General features: G+C 42.5%; 1 protein-coding gene across 8 annotated transcripts in view; it reads right to left on the minus strand.

The window, feature by feature from the left end:
* The window catches only part of LOC143293827 (histone deacetylase 4-like), a 239,966-nt gene that overhangs the window by 24,292 nt on the left and 193,089 nt on the right, over nt 1-22,585 (minus strand). For 7 of the 8 annotated variants that reach the window (XM_076605101.1, XM_076605107.1, XM_076605108.1 and 4 more), the window contains 8 exons: nt 21,534-21,617; nt 8,662-8,899; nt 8,110-8,243; nt 7,677-7,782; nt 4,957-5,057; nt 4,619-4,672; nt 3,988-4,043; nt 60-147 (listed from right to left, as the gene is read on the minus strand). In XM_076605101.1, coding sequence (XP_076461216.1) covers nt 60-147; nt 3,988-4,043; nt 4,619-4,672; nt 4,957-5,057; nt 7,677-7,782; nt 8,110-8,243; nt 8,662-8,899; nt 21,534-21,617 — 861 coding nt within the window. The remainder of the gene's footprint in view (nt 1-59; nt 148-3,987; nt 4,044-4,618; nt 4,673-4,956; nt 5,058-7,676; nt 7,783-8,109; nt 8,244-8,661; nt 8,900-21,533; nt 21,618-22,585) is intronic. The other variant, XM_076605105.1, reaches the window with a different exon arrangement.

A 22,585-nucleotide genomic window follows, 5' to 3' on the forward strand; every position in this document is an offset into this window, starting at 1 on the left:
AGAGAGAGATAGAAAAGTCACAACAGGATATACCAGAAAGACTCCACATGGTCACTTACCCAGTCAACAATAAGAATCTTGTTCAGTTTGTACTTTTCTCTCAATTGCTTGGCAGCAATGGCAATAGAGTTGAAGTAACAGAACCCCCTGAAACACACCTGTCTGTTGCAAGAATCAACTAATACAGAATACACAAGAACCATAGCCAACAAAACAGACACAAGAATCACAGTGAATAATACAGAATACGCAAGAACCATTGCCAACAATACAGAATACACAAGAACCATAGCCAACAATACAGAATACACAAGAACCACAGCCAACAATACTGAATACACAAGAACCATAGCCAACAATACAGAATACACAAGAACCACAGCCAACAATACAGAATACACAAGAACCATAGCCAACAATACAGAATACACAAGAACCACAGCCAACAATACAGAATACACAAGAACCATAGCCAACAATACAGAATACACAAGAACCACAGCCAACAATACTGAATACACAAGAACCACAGCCAACAATACAGAATACACAAGAACCACAGCCAACAATACAGAATACACAACCATAGCCAACAATACAGAATACACAAGAACCATAGCCAACAATACAGAATACACAAGAACCACAGCCAACAATACAGAATACACAACCATAGCCAACAATACAGAATACACAAGAACCATAGCCAACAATACAGAATACACAAGAACCATAGCCAACAATACAGAATACACAAGAACCACAGCCAACAATACAGAATACACAAGAACCACAGCCAACAATACAGAATACACAACCATAGCCAACAATACAGAATACACAAGAACCACAGCCAACAATATAGAATACACAAGAACCACAGCCAACAATACAGAATACACAAGAACCATAGCCAACAATACAGAATACACAAGAACCACAGCCAACAATACAGAATACACAAGAACCATAGCCAACAACACAGAATACACAAGAACCACAGCCAACAATACAGAATACACAACCATAGCCAGCAATACAGAATACACAAGAACCATAGCCAACAATACAGAATACACAAGAACCATAGCCAACAATACAGAATACACAAGAACCATAGCCAACAATACAGAATACACAAGAACCACAGCCAACAATACAGAATACACAAGAACCACAGCTAACTGACTAAAAAGAATAAAGAAGAACCATGGTACATAATACAGAATAAACCAGAACCACAACTAACTGATAATACAGAATAAACAAAAACTACAATTTACAATTAAAAAAAAAATAAACAAGAACTGCAGATAACACACACTAAGCAAGAACCATGACTGAATAACACCTGAACACATGTACTCAAAGAGCCTGTTACAGCCACAGCCCTTAATATGTTTTCGAGAACAATCCCCTCGATTTGTTTTAACAGTGATGATATATTTTTTGTAAATGCCATTGCAAAGCTGTTCCAACATACTGAAAAGCATTGGTAGAAACAGACAAATATGAATTTTTTTCCCCTAAAATCATGTTTAATCTAACATACTTACCATGACCCACTGGTGCAGACTCTGGCAGGGGTCTGATTCCCTGTCCTGTGCAAACTACTACCCCACAGTATGGGAGAAAACGAAAGCAGATGTGGCTAGCTACCTCCCCCCTGTATATGCCTGCAGAGCACCTTCTTCTTCTGGCAGCCATGCATTTCAAAGCAGCTCAGTCTTTTGGCATTTTCTTACTTTCTATTGTTTCTCTGATGATCTTGTTTTGCATGATAACTCATAATTATGTGCGTTGTGATCAAGGAAGGATGTGCCAGTAGCTCATTCATTTATCAGTTTTACTTGCTGATGAGCATTTGTCTTTTTAAATGATATAATTATCTTACTGAATTTTTTCCTTTTTACAATGAAAATGTACACATATCGGGTGTCCCCCAAAAAGTGAACAGCTTTTTGACAAGTATTTTCTCAGTGATAGAGAAACCGAATTCACTGAAAATTTTCACACAGTAACCTTTGGGTATCATCAACAAGTCTGCAAAATATCTGAAAGTTTGGACGCAAATCATGCGAGTATTGTCAAATTCAAAACAGCATGTCAAAAAATCCAATATCAGAGCTGTGCAATGTGACCTTCATCATGTTCATGTCAGCTGCCAGGTACTGGCATCTGTCAATCAGTGTCAGTCTAAAAATAGCCTGTCTGGGTGTCAAGTCTATTGATTTTGTTTGGGGTTTTTTTTTATTGTCATCTGTATCTAAAATCAGTTTTGTCCAAAGTTTCAGTTTGGAAGGATCAACCATGCCTTTGAGTGATAGTGATAAGGTTACCACTAAAAACTGTTTCAAGGAGAAAGGCTGGGGTGGAAGAAGGATCATGAAGGAATTTCCAGGCAAGGGGTGGAATCATATTTCTGTAAATAGACTTATCGCTAAAATACACACTACAGGGTCAGTAGCACGTGAAAGTGGCAGTGGGTTACTCAAGATGCATATTTGGAGGAGAACAAGGACCGTGTTGAGAAACTGATTCAATCCCAGGAGGAGAAACCAGGGACCCACTAATCTTAGAGAAGTTGCAAGCAATTTACAAGTGAGAAAGTCTTCTGTGCAAAGAATGGTGAAAGAACTGAAGCCCTTCAAGAGGATACGGGTATCAAGGAGGGACCAAAATGTTAGAGGGAAAAGAAAAACTTGCTGCCGTAACTTGAATGACCGCTACTCGGCCACTGATGTGAAAAGGATCATTTTCACAGACGAGAAAGACTTTATATTAGAGATAGCTAAAAATCGCCAAAACGATTGCGTTTATGGGAAATGTAAACGAGAAATTCAGCCATCTCGCCTCTATCATGAGACTTCTAGATTTTCTTCTGGTATTGAATTTTTTGACATGCTGTTTTGAATTTAACAATACTCGCATAATTTGCATCCAAACTTTTAGATATTTTGCAGACTTTTTGAAGATACCCTAAGGGTACTGTGTGAAAATTTTCAATGAATTCGGTTTCTCTATCTCTGAGAAAATACTTGTCAGAAAGCGGTTCACTTTTTTGGAACACCCAATATGCGCGCGCACATGCGCATGCACACGCTTTCACACATGCAGGCACACACGCGCACTCACACACACTCATACCTATGCATGCACATGCGCGCGCACACGCACACACACAACACATAGTTGTTCACTGTAAATTATAATGTAATACGATCTTACCCAAATGTTTTTCTTTGTACATGATAACTGATTGTGTGGTAATCAGTGAAGGGTGTGTCAGTTTTTCGTTTTCTCTGATATTTGCTGATGGGCATGATGTGAGCCGAAAGAGAATTTTCGTTTTTGGTTAAAGCAGACAAAAAAATAGAATTGAACTGAACTGAATACTGTCAAGTCTTCTAAAAGGACACAAGACTACCTCACTTATTCGAGTGACTGGGCCAAAAATAAAGCCTTGATCGCATTCATTTGAAAGACATGAAGGCCACCCTCTTTTGGCCACTGCAAGCACCACTGCTCCTCCTCTCCCACCACTCACCCCCTACCCCCTCCACCAACCCCCACACCACCTCTGATGTTACCTCCAACTATCCCACATTAAAACCAGGTTGGTCCGCTATTTATCTATCTTTTATCTATCTTTTGTCAGACACATTTTCTGTGGTCATGTCATACTTACACTGACTATGAATTGCTGAGAGATGAAATCAATGTAGATCATTCAAATGTATGTGCCAACATAGCAAAAAAATAAATGATATAACAATGTCAGTCAGTGCATTTACTAATTTATTTTGTTAATTATTTCCTTTCACAAGGTAGGCTCTCAAGGCCTGACCAGAGTGCTGGGTTTCTGTGAATGTCAGGCATTTGCTCCTTTAACAGTAGATGTGGAGTGGCGTTTGTGGATCAGTCTGCATGCTTTGACACTTCCTAGAAACTGATACTGAAACTAATCTTGGTAGGCATGACACTCACATGGCTTGGTCTTTCTCTGCATGGTGACCTGGTGGACGTACAATGGCAACACCGTTCTGAAAACATCCACACCACGTCATTCATTACACTGTTTTGTCACCACCAACATTCTGTCTAATCTCAGCCTGATTTAAATATCCCTCAGGCAGTCTATTTTCTGCCAATCAGTTCATCAAGGTTTTCAATGTCATTCAGTTCCACCTGTTTCCTTAGCCTCAATACAAATACAAGCAGAGTTTTCACCAAGGCTTTCTAGCATAACACAGATCCACTCTCCTTATCTACCCCAATGTGGTATATTGTAAGACCACCATCCCTTCAAAAACCTATACAGTATACTATCACACTGATAGTATCACTGTTGGTTGGGCCGCAAGGCACTCTTCTATTTCATCCATACATGAGGTGCTTATCACAGGTAACAGGGCACACCAAATTCAAAAATTTGTTAACAGTCCAAAATCAACACTGAAGTTAAACCAACAGCAGACCGACAAAATACACATGATGTAGTCACAAAGGCCCTGAAAACTCAAATCTAACTTCATCCAACATACTTGTAGTCACACGATGGGTCATTCCTTAATTCCGATTGACTGACCACTACTGACAGTACACAGTGTGTGCTCACCTTAAGGTCACCAGCCACAACCCGACAGGCCAGTTCTGTCACACAGCCTGCTGCCTGTAATCCACAAAGCACACAGCATCACTGCACCACTCTGTCAATCTATAACCATTTTGCCAAAAAAACAGCTTCTCCCTCTTTCTCTCACACACACATACACCAAGTAAACAGACACACACAATCACACACTCCATACAGGATGAATGTTGAAATATGTTTGTGCAAACTGAGACAGAATAAGAGAGATAAAGAGAGTGCATGCGTGTGTGTGTGTGTGTGTCTGTGTGTGTGTGTGTGTACAAGAACTGAGACAAGGTGAGGTGGGACAACATAGTACTGACCATTCTGGCTGCAGTAGAGGTGTGGTTCTCATTCCACACTGTGTCAGAGTCCACCCCCACACCACCACACAGCAGCATGCAAAACCTCACAGGGAAATTCTCTGCAATAAAAACATTTCACCATCAATTCCCATGACACTGTAAACCAACCATGTATATTTTGAAATCTTCAGATAAAAAACATGACAACAGAATGTCCTTTTTTTTTTCTTTCTCTCAAGCTGCTGTCAGGAATTCCTTAACCTTTTCAGTGCCAAACCTATTCTATGCTCAGTAACAACTATTTGCCAAAGGATGTTTTGGTCACAGAGGATTTTTCTTTTTTTAATCCAGCATGCAAAATACTAAATGAAAGATATATATAACCTGACATTCCTGAAAGGAAAATAAACACACTATCCAATTATGACAACTTCAATGAACTTTAATGATTTTGTGAAAGGAAAATCCCTACAATGAAAAGGACAGAAATTTTTGTCCTGGGGCACTTTTTTGAACACCAGAAGGGGAGGAAATTTCCATCCTGGGGCTCTCATGGGGTTAACAACTGTAAATGAAAAAAAATAGCTTCACTGAACTCAGGTATTGCCAGTTCACTCCCCCGACTTTCCCCACATGGGTTAGTATAAAAAAAATTTTAAAAATAAAAAAGAACTGCCCAAAAACAAATGTTAGAATTTATTAACTGAAATTTTCCAAACTGATCAGTAACATAAGTAGTTAGTTGGAGACAAAATGTAAGACTTTCCTTCTTATGCTATCTTCCAGTGAGATAATGAAAGTATCCATAATTTTTGTTCGAAATTTCCACACACGTATGGCTTGTAAACGAATCTAGGAAAGCACAAAGAGTTTGAAACAGTTTGAATTCATAACATTATACGGTCCTGAAAGGGCTCATTGATCTGAAACAATTGTCTGCCTTGTGACTGAGAAGAAACTGGGTCAAACGCCATTGTTGACATGCACTGTTCATGAGCACCAGTCACCTCAAAAATTACTCTTCTGCTCATAAGCACAGCAACACACTATGCATTTATTGGGTCACAGTAGAGAGAGGAAAGGTCACTTAAGATATTCTTAGCCTATAACATTATGCAAAGTCAGTGCCATGCCAAAAATTTAATACTTGATAAAGCCCCAATCAGGCTCCACCATCTGAAACAGTTGTAAACAGTAGGGCTTTGATCAGGGCCCTTTGCCCAGAAAGAGTTAAATGTTTCTAATTCAGAAATACTTCACAAGAAATCGTGGGCAATGTCTTACCACTGGAACATTTCAAACAAATGTATAAGTGAAACTGATCATGAAGAGAAACTTACTATAACAAGTTCACCTCTGTATTGATTAAAAGGAAGGGGAAGCATGTATGCATGTAGAAGTAAAGGCACATTGCAACATTATATAAAATGGTTCAGAATATTCACTTTAGAAATTAAGCATACTGCACCATTATATAAAATATTTCATAGTATTCACAGTAGACGTGCTTGGGTATTGGACCAATACATAAAATTTTTCATATTATTAATAGTCACAGGAGAAGTGTAAGCATAAAATGTTTTATGATATTTACAGAAAAGGCGCTAATGTATTGCACCATAATACCAAATGTTTCATAACATCCATAGAAGAAGTGTATCGCACTAATATATAAAATGTTTCATAATATTCACAGGAGAAGTGTAAGAATAAAATGTTTAAAAGAAATTTACAGCAGAAGTGCAAGCATACTGCACCACTATACAAAATGTTTCATAACATTCACAGTAGAAGTGTAAGAATATTGCACCATTATACAAAATGTTTCATCCTGTACACAGTAAAACTGTACCATAATTTCCAACATACAGGGCACAATGTTGTAACTCAAATCTGACCTCCATGTCTTGTCAGCTGTCTGCACCCTATATGTGTCTGAAAACTAACTTCTGACCACCACTTGGTTCCACCTCTCACAACAAATTCAATATCTAGCATCACACTTGATCACAATAAAAGGACAGGATCACACTGAGTGGCAACACTTACATGCTTCAGTCTTACCACTGTTTGATTCAACATTATTGATGGAAACCATTTTTAATAAACTGAAATGAAATCGCATATGATGTTGAATTTGAAGTGAACATGATCACAATTCGCCCTTACACTGTGAAAAATGAGCAGCATCTGAGTTGTAAAAAACAAAACAAAAATCAGGAGAATAAACTTATTCAGATGTTTTCAAACATACAAAGTAAGATGACAGCCATGACTGAAAGCTAAGTTAGTAGACTGGATTCTGATTTAACAAACTGGGGCTTGACAACAGTGCTAATTCAAATGTTTCAGAAATTGTTCCAGTTGATAAATCAGATAACAGAGGAAAGGACCAGTACAGCCGAGAAGACAAGCAGATGAAAACAACACGGATTCTAATCCAGATGATGTCACAACTCAGAAAACAACATCCAGGGTCACCATTATGAGCCAATCAAATGGAGGACTTACACTTTTCTGGATTTCCGCAGTTGCAGCTTATCTGATGTATGTGCCTTGTAATGTTCAAAACATCTTTTTTTCTTTAAATTCAGGGGGTGTGCCTCATGTGCTGTACTGCCTTATAGGCCCGAAATTACAGAAGGTGCAAAATGCTCATGATATTCTCTAAAGTGTATGTTTATTGCACCATTACACTAAACCAGTACACTGAATGTTTCGTAATAGATCATACTCACCCATCAAGCGCTGTCTATTGTAGGGGTTGCCTCCAAAAATTTCGGCGTACAGATCTGAATGGACACTCTGAAGCTCTTCAAGTGAGGCTTTCCGACTGCGAACCACCTGCCATGCATCACTTCTTCATGACATCCACCAAACAATTTGTACTGTCATCTTCATTCCAACATTTACAAAACAAGAAAATGACTGCATCATTAAAGATTTTGGCTAAACTGACAGAATGGTTGTTATTGGTCAGCTAGTTGAGTTTGTTCATTTTTCTTGTTAAAAGGTGTCACAATGAATGAATTTCATTGCAAAGTAAAAGCACAATAATCACCACCATACATCAGAAAATGAAACCAAATAAATGTGTATGTGCACCCACACACACACTCACATGCACACACATGCACACACACACATACACAGTGAAAGCTTCCTATCTACCTCACAGCGTGTGACCAGGCCCACATCATTCAGTCGGTCCCAAATACTCTGAATACGTCCTGCATGTTCCAGGTGGTTGTCACTATTGTTACAGGAGCACTGGTGCTTCAGCATCAGGGTGTCATATGCCAAACCTGCCACATGTCCGAAATGATCACAAGTCATAATCTCCTTATAAAATAACTTTCTGTACGTTCATAAAAAAAACAACATCTAAAAGTATAATAATTTCAATTTTTCAAAACAACTTTTCTATGTTTGGAATTACTTCTCCACATTTATCTTATTTATATCCTTGTGTTAGTCATTACAACTCATCTGGAGTCAAAACAACATCGATCAAATACGATCAATGGATGAAGTTATATGGGGCACAGTGAAGACTTCATTAAAAAAGAGGCACTGTACTGTTGTGATGCACTTTCCCTGGGAAAAGCAGCCCAAAATTCAAATACAGAAGTCTGGTGTGACTAAAACAAAATGCAGTACAATAATAGCACAATACAATAGGGCTATCCTACTCTCACAAAGGGAAGCACTGTTCACACTGACCTGTGGTGAAGTTGTAGCTGACTGGCGCGGACTCAACAGACTTCTGGGGCGGTACGGAGAAGGTCACTAGGGGAGAGGAGTGTGTACGGGAGAGGGGGCGGTGGTGGGTGGGGCGGTGCCGAGACTTGATGATGTCACGCTGCTGGGAGAGGAAGGTTTCACGGTCACGTTGCTGTCTCTCCAGTTCTGTGGGGGCCAGTGCCCCCTCCTCCATGTGGCTGTCCACCTCCTTCATCTCCTGAACACACACCACACCGCCACACACATCAGTACGCATCTATTGGGCTTCTTGACTAACTTCATACATCATCAGAAGGAAAAAATTTTTCAAAGTTTATCTTGTACCTTATCAGCTGGCCTCTGCTGCCTGTCGCCCTTCATCACTACACTCTCCCTGCCCTCATCGTCACACCTAACATGCTCACCAAGTCAGCAGATCCTTTACCATCTAAACTTCAGGAAATTCCTCATGAAGGAAGTTGCATCCAATGTCCATGTCAGTTAATGGAATGGATGCTTACTGTGAGGCTCAGGTACTTCTGATGGATGGGAAGACAGCTGGATAAACACTTGACTGTCAATGCCTTGTTCTGGCTAACCTTTACATCACCAGCTGTGTTCAAGCTGCTTACATCTGCTAGCCAGCTTAGTCAGCTTATGCCCACACCGGCTGTGCAGCAGAGCAGCCAGTGGGAATGTGGGGTACTGATTGGAAGTTATCTCATCCTGACAACACTGAACTTATGATAATTAAATTCACCATTCATTTTCCTTCAACTTCAAGAAAACATACTTTCACATACTTTTGAGCATAACTCTAATTTTTGACTCACTTGTGTAAACATAGTGAGTCTATGTTATAATCTGGTGTTTGGTGGTGTGTGTGCATGTGCGTGTGTGTGTGTGTGTGTGTGTGTGTGTGTCTATGTGTTTGACATTTTCTCTGGAAATACTTTGTCTGCCAATAACAAATTTGGCTTAAACAAAGTCTTCACAGTCATACCAATAATAGGTTGTAAGTCTCCCTAATTTAGTCATATTTTCAGATCATTAACGGTTTATTTTGTTGAGGCTTGTTCCAGAATCCAAAAACACCATATTACCACTTCCCAGTTTCCAGAAAGTAGGCTATGTTTGGTAGGAAGACAGTATGAAATCATTTTTCTTGTTTGTAACTGAAAGAAAAGAATATTTAAAGTGGTTATTGATTTAAATAGAATGCACATAAAAGAGGAATTGAATGGACCATGTCATAGTTTCCGAGTGTAACAAGCCTGTCTAACACATATCGCCACAGATCTAAAGACAACAGCTACATGTTGCCATGTGTTTGAGGTGATGGCAACGTCTCCTTTACCACAGACTTGAAATGAAATTATGGTGCTTAGAGCCTCGCCGACCACTAAGGCCATCTCAAGGCTATCGCCGCGTCAATAACTACTACAAGGGTAAAAAAACAACCAATTAAAACGAGTCACCACTTCAAACTTTCCACTCCAAAGTTAAAAAAAAACTTCCATAGTTTAAAACCTTCAAATCTGGTTAAAAATGTTCACTTCTTTTAAGAAGTCCATCAGCGCCCACGAAGGGACATCACGAAACAAAGTCTTCAAAGAAACCGCCGTGTAATGTCTGCGTCTAACGTCATGCAGATCCCAACAGTCAAGGAGCACGTGTTTCACGGTGAGAGGCTCATCACAGGGAATGCATCGAGGGGCCTCCTCCCCCTTCAACAAGTAAGAATGAGTAAAAAAAAGTGTGCCCCATATGCAGTCTGCACAGCACAGACTCCTCCTTTCTGTTCTTCACCCCCGAAGGGAGGGTCTCTTTTAGGTCCGGACGGATCTGGAAGAGCTTGTTGTCCGTCTGGGTGTTCCACTCCTCTTGCCAAAGATCCTTAACGTAAGTGTTCACCTTCCGCTTCATGTCTGTATAGGGTACAAAGGATCTGGATAATTCTTTCTTTACAGCGTTCCTGGCCAGCAGGTCCGCCCTTTCGTTACCACGAATGCCAACATGTCCAGGAACCCAGGCCAACACAACCTCGTATCCTTTCTTCGTTGCGAGAGTAAAAGTTTCATAAAATTCCAGCAGTTTGGGATGAGTGATATTCCTGCAGGCTATCGCCTCCAGGGCTGACAAGGAGTCGGAAAAGATCATGAATCTCTTTTGTTTCGAAGACAGAACCATTTTTACAGCCAGAACCAGTGCGGTCAGTTCCGCAGTGTACACCGAGCTGTCAGACAGGATGTGTTCCATTGAGGGCCGGTCAGGAAAGGCGGGACAGAACGCAGATGCAGCGACTCCGTCCTCTGACTTGGAACCGTCAGTGAAGATGCTTTGAAAAGTGGGGAATTTGTGACAGAGTTCCGAAAAGTAAGTTCTGTAGGCCAGAGAACTGGTGGAGTCTTTACGGGATGAGGCCAGATCGAATCGGACCTCAGGTGTTGTAAAGGTCCACAGAGGGCTGTCGGGGAACTTAGAGAAATCTGAGATGCCACTGACATCCAGATCGGCATTTTCTATGTGCGGCTGAATGCGGAGTCCAAGAGGAGGTATGCAGTTTGGGTTGTCTGTAAATTTCTTATCGAAAGGGTTGTTGAATACAGCGTCATAAGCAGGGTTTGTAGGTTCAGAAAACAATTTCAAATAATAATTCAGGGTCAGCTTCAGTCTGCGGTTGGAGAGAGGCGGTTCCCCCGCCTCTGCGTACAGGCTGTGCACAGGGGTGGTGCGGAAAGCACCTAAGCTGAGACGGAGCCCTTGGTGGTGTACAGGGTCCAACAGTTTCAGGTAGGACGGTCTGGCCGAGCCGTATACCACACTTCCATAATCCAGTTTGGACCGGACCAGGGCTCTGTAGAGGTGCAAGAGAGTTCTCTTATCAGCACCCCAGTTCGTGTGTGCCACAACTCGGATGATGTTCAGGGCTTTTTGGCAAGATACTTTCAGCTGTTTAATATGGCTGAGAAAGTTCAGCTTCTGATCAAAGACGACCCCTAAAAATCTGGCTTCCTTGACCACCGGGATGGTGGATTTTCCCAGACGGATTTCAGGGTCCGGATAGAACTGGCAAAAATTATGAAAATGGATGCATTCAGTTTTGGAGGACGAAAATGTGAAGCCATTCTCCTCTGCCCAACACTGGATTTTGTTGACGCAGAGCTGAAGCCGTCGCTGGATGCTGGCGTACGTGCTGCCAGTTGCATATAAGGCAAAATCGTCCACGAACAGCGAGCTGTCCTATCCCCTCTGAACGGATTGAACGATGTCATTAATTTTGATGCTGAAAAGAGCCGGCGACAGGATGCTCCCTTGCGGGACACCCAGCTCCTGCTCGTGAATGTCGGACAGGGTGGTGCCGAGTCTCACCTGGAATTGTCTGTCTTGTAAAAAATTGTGGATGAACTGAGGCAGGTGTCCTCGGAAGCCGAGCTTGTGCAAGTCCGAGAGAATACCAAATTTCCACGTGGTATCGTAAGCTTTCTCCAAGTCAAAAAATATGGCCACCACATGCTGTTTGTTTATAAAGGCATTTCTTACAGTGGTTTCCAGACGAACCAGATGGTCAACGGTAGAGCGATGCTTGCGGAAACTGCACTGTTCTTTCGCCAGAAGGCCGTCGGTCTCTAGTTTCCACATCAGTCTACCGTTGACCATCTTCTCCATCAGTTTGCAGATGCAGCTGGTCAGTGCAATTGGGCGGTAGTTGGAGGGGTTCGAGGGGTCTTTTCCCGGTTTCGGCAGCGGGATTATGAGGGCTTTCCGCCAGGAGGGTGGAAAAAAGCCTGTGACCCAGATGTGGTTATAAACTTTAAGCAGGGTGGCCAGACAGGTTTGGGGAAGGTGCTTTAAGAGTTTATAATGGACCTCGTCCATTCCTGGACAGGAATCCGTACAGGTCTGAAGGGCAGATTTAAGTTCATTCATTGTGAAAGGAAGGTTGTAATTCTCTGTGTTGTCGGAAGAGAAGTTACAGGGTGTTTTTTCTGACAGGTTTTTGGTTTTAAGAAACCGAGCAGATTTGTTAGCAGATCTCGAGTTCTGTTCAATTGTGGAGGCAAGCAAATTGGCAACTGCTTTCTTCTCTGTGACCAGAGCGTCTGAAAGTTTAAGATGATGAAAGGTCGGGCATACGTTTTTGCCCTTAATTCTTTTTAAAACCCTCCACACTTTCTTCTTGGGTGTGTTTGAGGTTAAGGAAGAGCAAAAATCTCTCCATGACTTCCTCTGGCTCTTTTTAAAAACATACCTGGCTTTCGCCCTCAGCTGTTGATGGGTTCGAACGCTATCGGTCTCCGGTCTCCGAAAGACACGTCGCTGCACTCTCTTCCGAGACTTGCGGGCCTCCCGACATTCCGCGTTGAACCAGGGCGTTCTAGGGACCTGAGGCTTGGAGGTAGACGATGGGACTGCTGCTTTCGCGCAATCTAAAACGATCCGAGTCAGAGTGTCAGCAGGGTCCTTGCTTTTCAATACTGTTTCTTCCTGCATCTGATGACCCCCTTTGAGCAGTTGAGACCTTTGTGAGGGGAAACCTTCATCAGCTGTACTCACTCATGTGGAAAGAAGAGACGATCCCCCAGGATTTCAAAGATGCATCTATCATTCACTTGTACAAGCGAAAGGGGAACCGGCAAGCCTGTGATAACCATCGGGGCATTTCCTTGCTCTCCATCGCAGGCAAGATACTTGCCAGGATCCTACTAAACCGCCTCACAGCACACCTTGACCAAGATCATTGGCCTGAGAGCCAATGTGGATTCCGGAAAAAGCGCGGAACCACCAACATGGTGTTTGCTGCAAGGCAGCTGCAAGAGAAATGTCAGGAGCAAAATGCTGATCTGTTCTCCACCTATGTCGACCTCACTAAGGCCTTCCACACCGTGAGTAGAGAGGGACTGTGGAAGATCATGGCCAAGTACGGATGCCCTCGGAAATTTATTTCCTTGGTCAGCCAATTCCATGAAGGCATGCAGGCTCGAGTCCAGGACAATGGCGAAACATCTGCTCCTTTTGCTGTCACAAATGGTGTCAAGCAAGGCTGCGTCCTGGCTCCAACGCTGTTCAGCCTCATGTTCTCTGCAATGCTTACTGATGCCTTCAGAGATAGTGATGTTGGAATCGGCCTACAGTACCGAACAGATGGCAAGCTGTTTAACCTCAGAAGGCTTCAAGCAAAAACGAAGGTCATGACAGACATCATCAGAGACTTTTTGTTTGCTGATGATTGTGCCCTCAACGCTGGATCTGAAGCTGACATGCAACTCAGCGTCGACAAGTTTGCCACTGCCAGCAGGAACTTCGGCCTTACCATCAGCACGAGGAAAACTGAAGTTCTAGCATCAGCCAGCCCCAGGGAAACCCTACATTGAGCCCAACATCACAGTCAACGGTCAGAGACTCAGTGCGGTGGAGCGGTTCACATACCTTGGCAGCACACTGTCACGAAATGTGACCATCGATGATGAAGTGAACGTCAGGATTGCAAGAGCAAGCGCAACTTTTGGTAGACTCAATGCAAATGTCTGGAACAGAAGAGGCATTAGTCTTGAGACCAAGCTAAAGGTCTACAGAGCAGTAGTTCTCCCCACACTACTGTACGGCTGTGAAACTTGGACAGTGTACCAACGACATGCCAAGAAGCTGAACCACTTCCACACAACATGCCTCAGGAAGCTACTGAACATCAAGTGGCAAGACAGGACCCCAGACACAGAGGTGCTCGCAAAAGCCACCCTTCCCAGCATCTTCACCATCCTGATGCAGTCCCAGCTTCGCTGGGCTGGACATGTGGCGCGCATGCCAGACCATCGGCTGCCCAAAAGGCTCTTCTATGGCGAGCTGCAACAAGGGAAGAGATCACATGGAGGTCAGAAGAAGCGCTTCAGAGATACTCTGAAAGTTTCTCTGAAAGCATTTGATATCAACCCTGAGTCCAGGGAGGAATCTGCAGTGGACCGTGACAAATGGCGCGCTGCTGTGGACAAAGGCGCCAAGTTGTGCGAGGCCAACAGGACTGCTGCAGCTGTTGAGAAGAGGCAGGCCAGAAAGTCACGGGCAAACAAGCTCCCTGACAATGATATGCCTGTCTTTGTCTGCCCCAACTGTCAGCGAACATTTCGTGCGCAGATTGGACTATTCAGCCATCTGCGCACTCACAGATAGATTCATGAGCATCCTCCCCCCACCCCACCACCACCCTCCCCCCATCCCCCATCTGGATGACAACAATGGTCATCATCGATCTCGATGGAAACACCACCACCAATGTTGATTTTACATTTTTTTAATGAATAATTCGTATATATTAATGTAAAATTATCATTTCTGTGTGTGCACTTATTAAACTGTGTGGGTGTGTGCCTGTGCAATGGGTGTGTCAGTGAATTATGCGTGGGCGTGTCTGTGCGTGTGTGCTATTTATACTGTCACTCCTGAATTATTATGCATGTGTATATGCTGTGTAATATTATTGATGTTTATTTTGCATTTGTTTTTTCTTTTCTTTTGTGACCAAGCGCGCTATGCTTGCTCCAACACTATTCACGCACAAGCCAGAGCAGACGACGTTTTCCCTCCTAACCCTTCCACAGAATATGTGACGTCACTCTGCTTACATCATTTTGTCCTGGCCAGACCACCTGCTGACTGCTCGACCAGTGTCGCGTCGCGATACGTCATTGGCTGAGAGCAAACTTGTGTTTCTGTTCCACAGTATTTAATTAATAGCTCTTTTGTCAGATCAGTAAACTACTAGTATTATATACTGGCCGAATCGTCTTAATTCCATCTTTAAATCTATTCCATTTATGTTTGCCTATGTGAAACTGATTTAACGCAGTTTGTAATTTTCAGCGACGAGCTTGTTAAAACTGACCCTGTTCAGGTGACTTAAATTAAGATTATAAATTCATCTTAAATAATCAACACTTCATTTTACACTCATTATAAAGTAGGCGTTGAGCTCTTTCTTTTGCAACTTATCTGATGCAAATCGATTCAGGAATCATTTAGAAATCTGTTACTTAACACCTTGTAACAACCACAGTTCTCATCAGATTTCTTCAGATTAGTGACGATCTGGTTTGCAGCCCACGTGATTGTCTTTGTAGTTCGCCTAATTTGTATAAATTGGCCGAGCGGGTGATGAGTGGTCACTTCCACACCCGAGCCAGCCGCGGCCAGCACCTGCTCTCTTTGTCTCTTGCCGTGTAGTGGTCAGTGTTGTTCCCACAACAGCAACATCTCGCTACGTATGGCTGTAAGTACTAGTGTGTAGAATGTGTTGATTTGTAAATTGTATTATTTGACACAGTACTTGTGTTTATATGAGTATGTTCAGTTATTGCTTTGTTCAGTTAATTCTTTGTTCAGTTATTGCTTTGACAAGTTAGTCACAGATCGGCTATGACTGATCTAAATAATTGCCATGTCGTCATCTGCATGGAGCAGTGTTCCATTTGATTCTTAACGTCACAGTCAGTGACGTCTCTCGACACAGATAGTTTGTTCTAGAATGTTCTAGTGAGTGCGTAAAGTTCATTCACCACTTAATGGTTAAGCCATGGTGGTTCTTCACTTACTATCTGGTCTATCAGTTTGCCAGTATTATATCTAAGCCACTGATTCTCTATCTTGTTTGTTATTCAGGTATTATCTTTCACACTAATATCAGTTGTACTGCTACAGTGTGCTCAGTACTCTAAGATGTGTGTAGTATTCTGCTGTTGTGATTTCAAGATAGTGTTGGATTAATATCAGTTATTGGTCAAAACCACCCGATATGTATCAGTCTGTTAACTGTAATTTAGTTATCATGCTCTCTCCTATACAGCTTACTCCAGTATAGTGCAACATGATAAACTGATTCATTTGAGTCACTTTGACACAGTATAAGCTTTATCTAATCTATACTGTCAGTGTACTTTCACCAAGTCAGCACCGCTTCAATCACTTTAACTGCACTATTTAAATGTATTAGAAATGTCATTTGATGTCAGCATTTGGTCTTCACACATATGCATTATGTTGTTGCGTATCCCAAACCCGAGTGATAGTCTTTCCATGTAAAATGTGTATATGCGCTTTATTATTCACTTGTGCAGACATGTTGTGCTAATGACATTTGTTTGTGTCATTCCAGGCACTGTCTTCTCTTAGACTAGTTCTCTTCTAGTCTTCTTCTCTTTTTGTCTTCTCTTTTTATCTTCTCATCATCTTCTCTATTATGTATGTCTTCTTCTCCTAGTTGTCTTCTTCTCTTAGGTCTTCTCTTTTTATGTAAATAAAACAATAGAAAACCCATTTGTGACTGGCCTCTATATGTTCCTGGCCTGTGCGTGGGATCTTGTCTATCCTTTCATTCAATTAATCATATTTAGTTAAGTCTTTTGTGCCGTACCCTATTAGAACCACTCGGGACACGGCCACACTTTTTTGCCCTTTTTTTGCATTATATGCAAAAGCTTTCCTTTTTTGACTCACTTGTGTAAACAAAGTCTATGTTTTAACCCGGTGTTCGGTAGTCTCTGTGTGTGTGTGTGTGTGTGTGTGTGTGTCTGTGTCCGTGGTAAACTAACATTGACATTTTCTCTGCAAATACTTTGTCAGTTGACACCAAATTAGGCATAAAAATAGGAAAAATTCAGTTCTTTCCAGTTATCTTGTTTAAAACAATATTGCACCTCTGGGATGGGCACAAAAAAAATAAAAAATGAAGCCTAATTATATGCAAACTGCATTTACTGTTATATTTATATTTTTTTGTATTCTCTAAACTTGGCACTTTGATCTGATATTCTGACCCAACAACAAGAGCAGTCATTATTATCATTTTTTGTTCAAACAGGAACTTCTTTTGCTAAGCATGGAAGTTTTATTTATTTTGCACACGTTTTGGTGCAGATAGTAAAAAAGGGAAATTACTCTGTAATTAATGCTAGGGGACTTAATTTGCTTTAAACTGATCTTTCTCATCTTAACTCACTCAGTACGGCCAGTCCTCTCTTCTCCTCTACACAGACCCCTCGGGTGTCCAGTGGGTGTCTCAATGACCCAACCTTTAGCTTCCATCATCAGAATTGTGGTATTCTTTGTCAACATTCACCTCTTCAGTATAAGAGCCTTCCGCTTGCAATATTTTGATGGTGGTAATTGGGGTGAAACGCTGTTAACGCCGTCTCTTTCGCCGTTCGTATGGAGAGAGTTAAACATTACATTTTGAAATTATACTCAACACATAAAAAGCTTGGATTTTTTTAAAATTTTAAGTGTCTCTCAAGTGAGTCTTGAAGGCCTTGCCTCTCTTGTTTCTTCTTTTTTTCTTATGACAGCATTGTCTGTTACAGAAATTCAAAACACTTTACACGCATGAGGAGGAGATCTGCCAGACACAGGAGCAGACATGGGGAGACTGAGGCCAGGTAGTCACTGGCCTGCTAACTATTCCACCCACCAAAGAGCAGCAGACCAGGAAAGCACAGAGAGGGTGCACGGTGTGTTACGCCAAACACAAAGCACAAGGAGCGTCATGTCAAGAGGTGAAAAACGCACACACACACACACACACACAAAAAAAAGCCACCACATTCATGTGCAAACAGTGTAAAGTGCCCCTCTGTGCTGTTCCATGCTTTGAGGTGTTCCACACAGTCAAGGACTACAGCAAATAATAATCTAGCTGCAGCAGAAATGTGTAAATAGGTTGTTTTTTTCTTTTTCTTTTTTTTTTTCCAAATGATGGATTTGTATGATTTTTTCTTTTTCTCTCTTTCCAGTGTTGTGATCTTCTATTTTAATTTTTTTAACAGTTTGTTGTGCAACATTTGACTTCAAACTGATTCATAAGAATCAGGTAACCTTACTGTGTGAGAAAATCATCTTATGCTGCCTTGTGGATTAGCTGATGGATATGTCATGCCTGGTGAGTACAGTATACCTATTTTTCTTTTCTTTTTTTTTTCCTTCTTTTTTTTTTTCAGTATTTAGTGACATAACTTAAAATATTTTTTTAAATATTTAGCAGCATTTAATGAGAAAACTTTTTTTAAAATGTTAAAAAAAGAGGTGGTAAACTTTCTTGTGATATATAATTTGTATGTCTTTGTCTCTGTGTGATAGTGTGTTGAATTTTTCAAATATGCCCATATTTGCCCATTACACAGTAAAACTACATGCACTATTTAACTACGTCTCCATAGAATTAAAAAAACAACAGTCAATGAGAAACCCAAACAGTCTATGTTTAAAGGTTAATGAAGCACAACATTTCCAACAGAGCTGTCTGACAACAGTGATGATCAGAAGTGCATTATGTTTTCTTCTCCCACACCCACAATGACTCACCATCACACAGAACCAACATGCACAGCCACAGACTGACACTGGAATACTGCATCCACAACAATGACAGCAGGACAGGGGGAAGGAGGAGCAGTGTTGGGGGAGGGAGGGGGGGTGTGAGGGAGAAGCAGTGTTGGAGGGGGAGGAGGGTGGAGCAGCGTTAGTGGGGGCAGAAGGGGAGGGGAGTGAGGGAGGAGCAGTGTTGGAGGGGGAGGAGGGTGGAGCAGAGTTAGTGGGGGCAAAAGGGGAGGGGAGTGAGGGAGGAGCAGTGTTGGAGGGGGAGGAGGGTGGAGCAGCGTTAGTGGGGGCAGAAGGGGAGGGGCGTGAAGGAGGAGCAGTGTTGGAGGGGGAAGGAGGGGGGGAAGGAGGGAGGAGCAGTGTTGGAGGGGAAAGGGGGGGAGTGAGGGAGGAGCAGTGTTGGAGGGGAAAGGGGGGGAGTGAGGGAGGAGCAGTGTTGGAGGGGAAAGGGGGGGAGTGAGGGTGAAGCAGTGTTGGAGGAGGAGGAGGGCAGAAAAGGGTGGATCAGACAGGTGTGTCAGGACTGAAGGACACCCAGATCCCCAGCCTGACAGAAGACCTGCACCCACACACAGAGGGGAAAGGATTGTCATGCTTTTTTTTATGACCTCTCTCCCTACAACCTCCAGCCCATATTTGACACACATCAACCACAACAACAACATGATGCATCATTCGAGACAAGTGCTCTGAAGTCTTTTGACAAACAAAGAAGTTGTCTTTTCTTTCATCATTAATGTGATTCTCCCTACTTTGCCCTCTCCATGTGAAGTCAATTGTCTTTTCTTTCATCACTGATGTCATTCTCCCTGCTTTGCCCCTCTCCACGTGAAGTCCCAAAAGATTACTCTTATATCAGCTACACCTCTCCACACAATGCAGCCTCATACTGTTCTCTATCTGACTGATGGAGTCTCCCTTCGGTCCGACGGATGAGTAGGCAGGCAGGCTTATCTGTCGGTGTGTGTCCTCATATGGGAGAAGAGGCCGATTCTGGATGCGCAGCACTTCCCACAGGTGTTGCAAGGGAAAACGTCTCCAGAAGTTGAGCCCTGCTTCCTTCACTCACGCTTCTCCTTAATGGCCAGCATTCTCTTGTTTTCAAATGTCTTTATGCCACTAGAGCACAGCATCCTCCAGTGACAGCAGTCAAGGGCATCAGTTTCCCAGGAAGCGATGTCTACATCACAGGCTTTGAGGTTTGTCTTCAAGGTGTCCTTGAAGCGCTTGCAGGGTCTTCCAAGTTCACGGTGGCCTTCCTTCAGCTGGCCATACAAAAGCATCTTCGGGATCCTGCTGTCTGTCATGCGGACAACATGTCCTGTCCAGCGTAGCTGGCACTGGTTCAGCAGGCTTTCAATGCTGGGCAGGCCGCTCCTCTCTAGGACCTGGAGGTTGGAGACCCTGTCTTGCCTCTTGCCACTTTATGCCGAGGATCTTTCGTAAGCATCTCTGGTGAAACTGCTCAAGTTGTTGATACATTGTCTGTGTTTCACAGCAGTACAACAAGGTGGTGAGCACAACAGCTCTGTAGGTTTTCATCTTGGTGCTGAACCTGATGCCTTTGTTGTTCCACAGCCTGTTGTTGAGTCTGCCAAAGGCGGAGCTGGCCTTGGCGATGCACAGCGTCACTTCTGCATCAAGGGCTCCGTTGCTGCATAGGGTGCTGCCCAGGTAGCAAAACTTGTTGACTGACTTGATCTCTGTGTCACTGATCTTGATTGCAGGTGGGGGGGAGGCACTGACGTTCTGTGAGCTAGCTGGCTGGTACATGGACTCGGTCTTGCTGAGGCTGATGGTGAGTCCAAAGCGCCTTCAGGAGGTTGAGAACCTGTCCATAATGAACTGCATGTCCTCATGGGTGTGTGCAGCAAGCGCACAGTCATCAGCAAAGAGGAACTCTCTCATCAGTGCCTCAAACACCCTGGACCTGGCATGAAGTCGCCGCAAGTTGAAAAGTTTGCCATCTGTGCAAAACTGAATGTAGATGCCCTGGTCACAGTCTTGGAAGGTGTCAATCAGCATGGCAGAGAAGAGAATGGAGAACAGTGTGGAGAACAGTAGCTATATATTAAACAATTCAGTGGAATCCAAGTTCTCCACACAGAAATCTGAACTGCCAACAACATATTTCACAAAACAGCCAGCACTGGCTCACGTAACATGACAGCACAACAGCCAAGTACAGAAAATGAAGCATCATTGTAAGACTGATTTCCTAAAGTTGTTGTGTTGACATCTGCATCCAGGTAACATAACATTCTTCACACAACAGTGATTACGTTCATGCTGCTAAAAGGATCAGAATAAACTTTACTTGAATGATTATCTGTTGTTAACATCAGTTGTTTTTGTTCTGGAAGTATGTGCATGAACACTGTATCACTTTGAGGTCTTAGCATCATCAAAAGGCTTCTTCAACATGAATTGTGTCGTCAACAAAGCAGTACAACAGTTAAGTAGCAAAGCAGCACAGAATGGCAAAACATGAAGAAGAAAGGCAGAAAAACCTTTGGAGGTGATGCAGCAGCAACTTCTTTGGTCTGTGGTTCTTTATTTTCCATTGTCTCCTCTTCCTGGGACTCTTTCATTTCCTGTCACACCACAACCAGCATGCACTCTCCCCTCAGTACACTGCCCCAACAACCCTGCCTGCCCTTTCACACACTGTCAACATCACTTCCCACACATCACTGATATCACTCCATTCTGCACACTGTTCACAATAAATCTGCAAATCTTTGTTGACCAAAAAACTGCAAAGCTGTAACTGCATACTACAGTGCACAGCACTTCATTCTCTTTTACTGATTGACACCAAAGCAGAGATAACTCAAGGCATGATCAGCATGCTGGGTTTATGCAGACATCAAGCATGTGTTTTTCTTCTTTACAGTAGATGTGGTGTAGCATATATGGATCAGTCCACACCCTCTGACATCTCCCTGATACTGAAAGCAGAGGTTGGAACTGAGAGTGGGGTTCAACAGTCCACTCTAACTTGGTAGTTTCCCTTTAAATGTCCAATGAAACTGTTCATGATGGATCTGTAGTTAAAACCACATGGCCATCTCTACTAGCTCCAGAGAGGAGATGATCTGCAAACTGCGCAAAACAGAACTATCTACATGCATGCTTCACTCCATTGTGGAAATCTGCTGACTAGTGTCTTCAAACTTCAGCAGGTTCTCAGTATACACATCCAGACAAAATAATGCACATAGTGTTTCCAGCATGCTTTTGTCTGAATCAGCAGGCAAGAAAAAAACAACTCTTAGATTGCTGATTAATGTTCACATAAAACACCTGTCAAAACCAAATGATTTAGCACGCAGCACTCTGGTGCTAAATTAAAGTAGTATGATGGTAGTAAGCTGTCAACATGTCAAGACATGCTGAAGAGTCCAGCAATTTAGTAAAGCATACTATGAGGAGTTAAACAAAGAGCATACACTTCAACATGCCAATCAGAGTCAGGAAGTTGCCAACACAGGAAGAAGACAGACAGGAACAGATAAAAACAGAAAGAAAAGGCAAAGAGAGGAAAAGAGAGAAGAGAAAA

This window comes from Babylonia areolata, chromosome 19 (assembly GCF_041734735.1).
Source record: "Babylonia areolata isolate BAREFJ2019XMU chromosome 19, ASM4173473v1, whole genome shotgun sequence".
Lineage (NCBI taxonomy): Eukaryota > Metazoa > Mollusca > Gastropoda > Neogastropoda > Buccinidae > Babylonia > Babylonia areolata.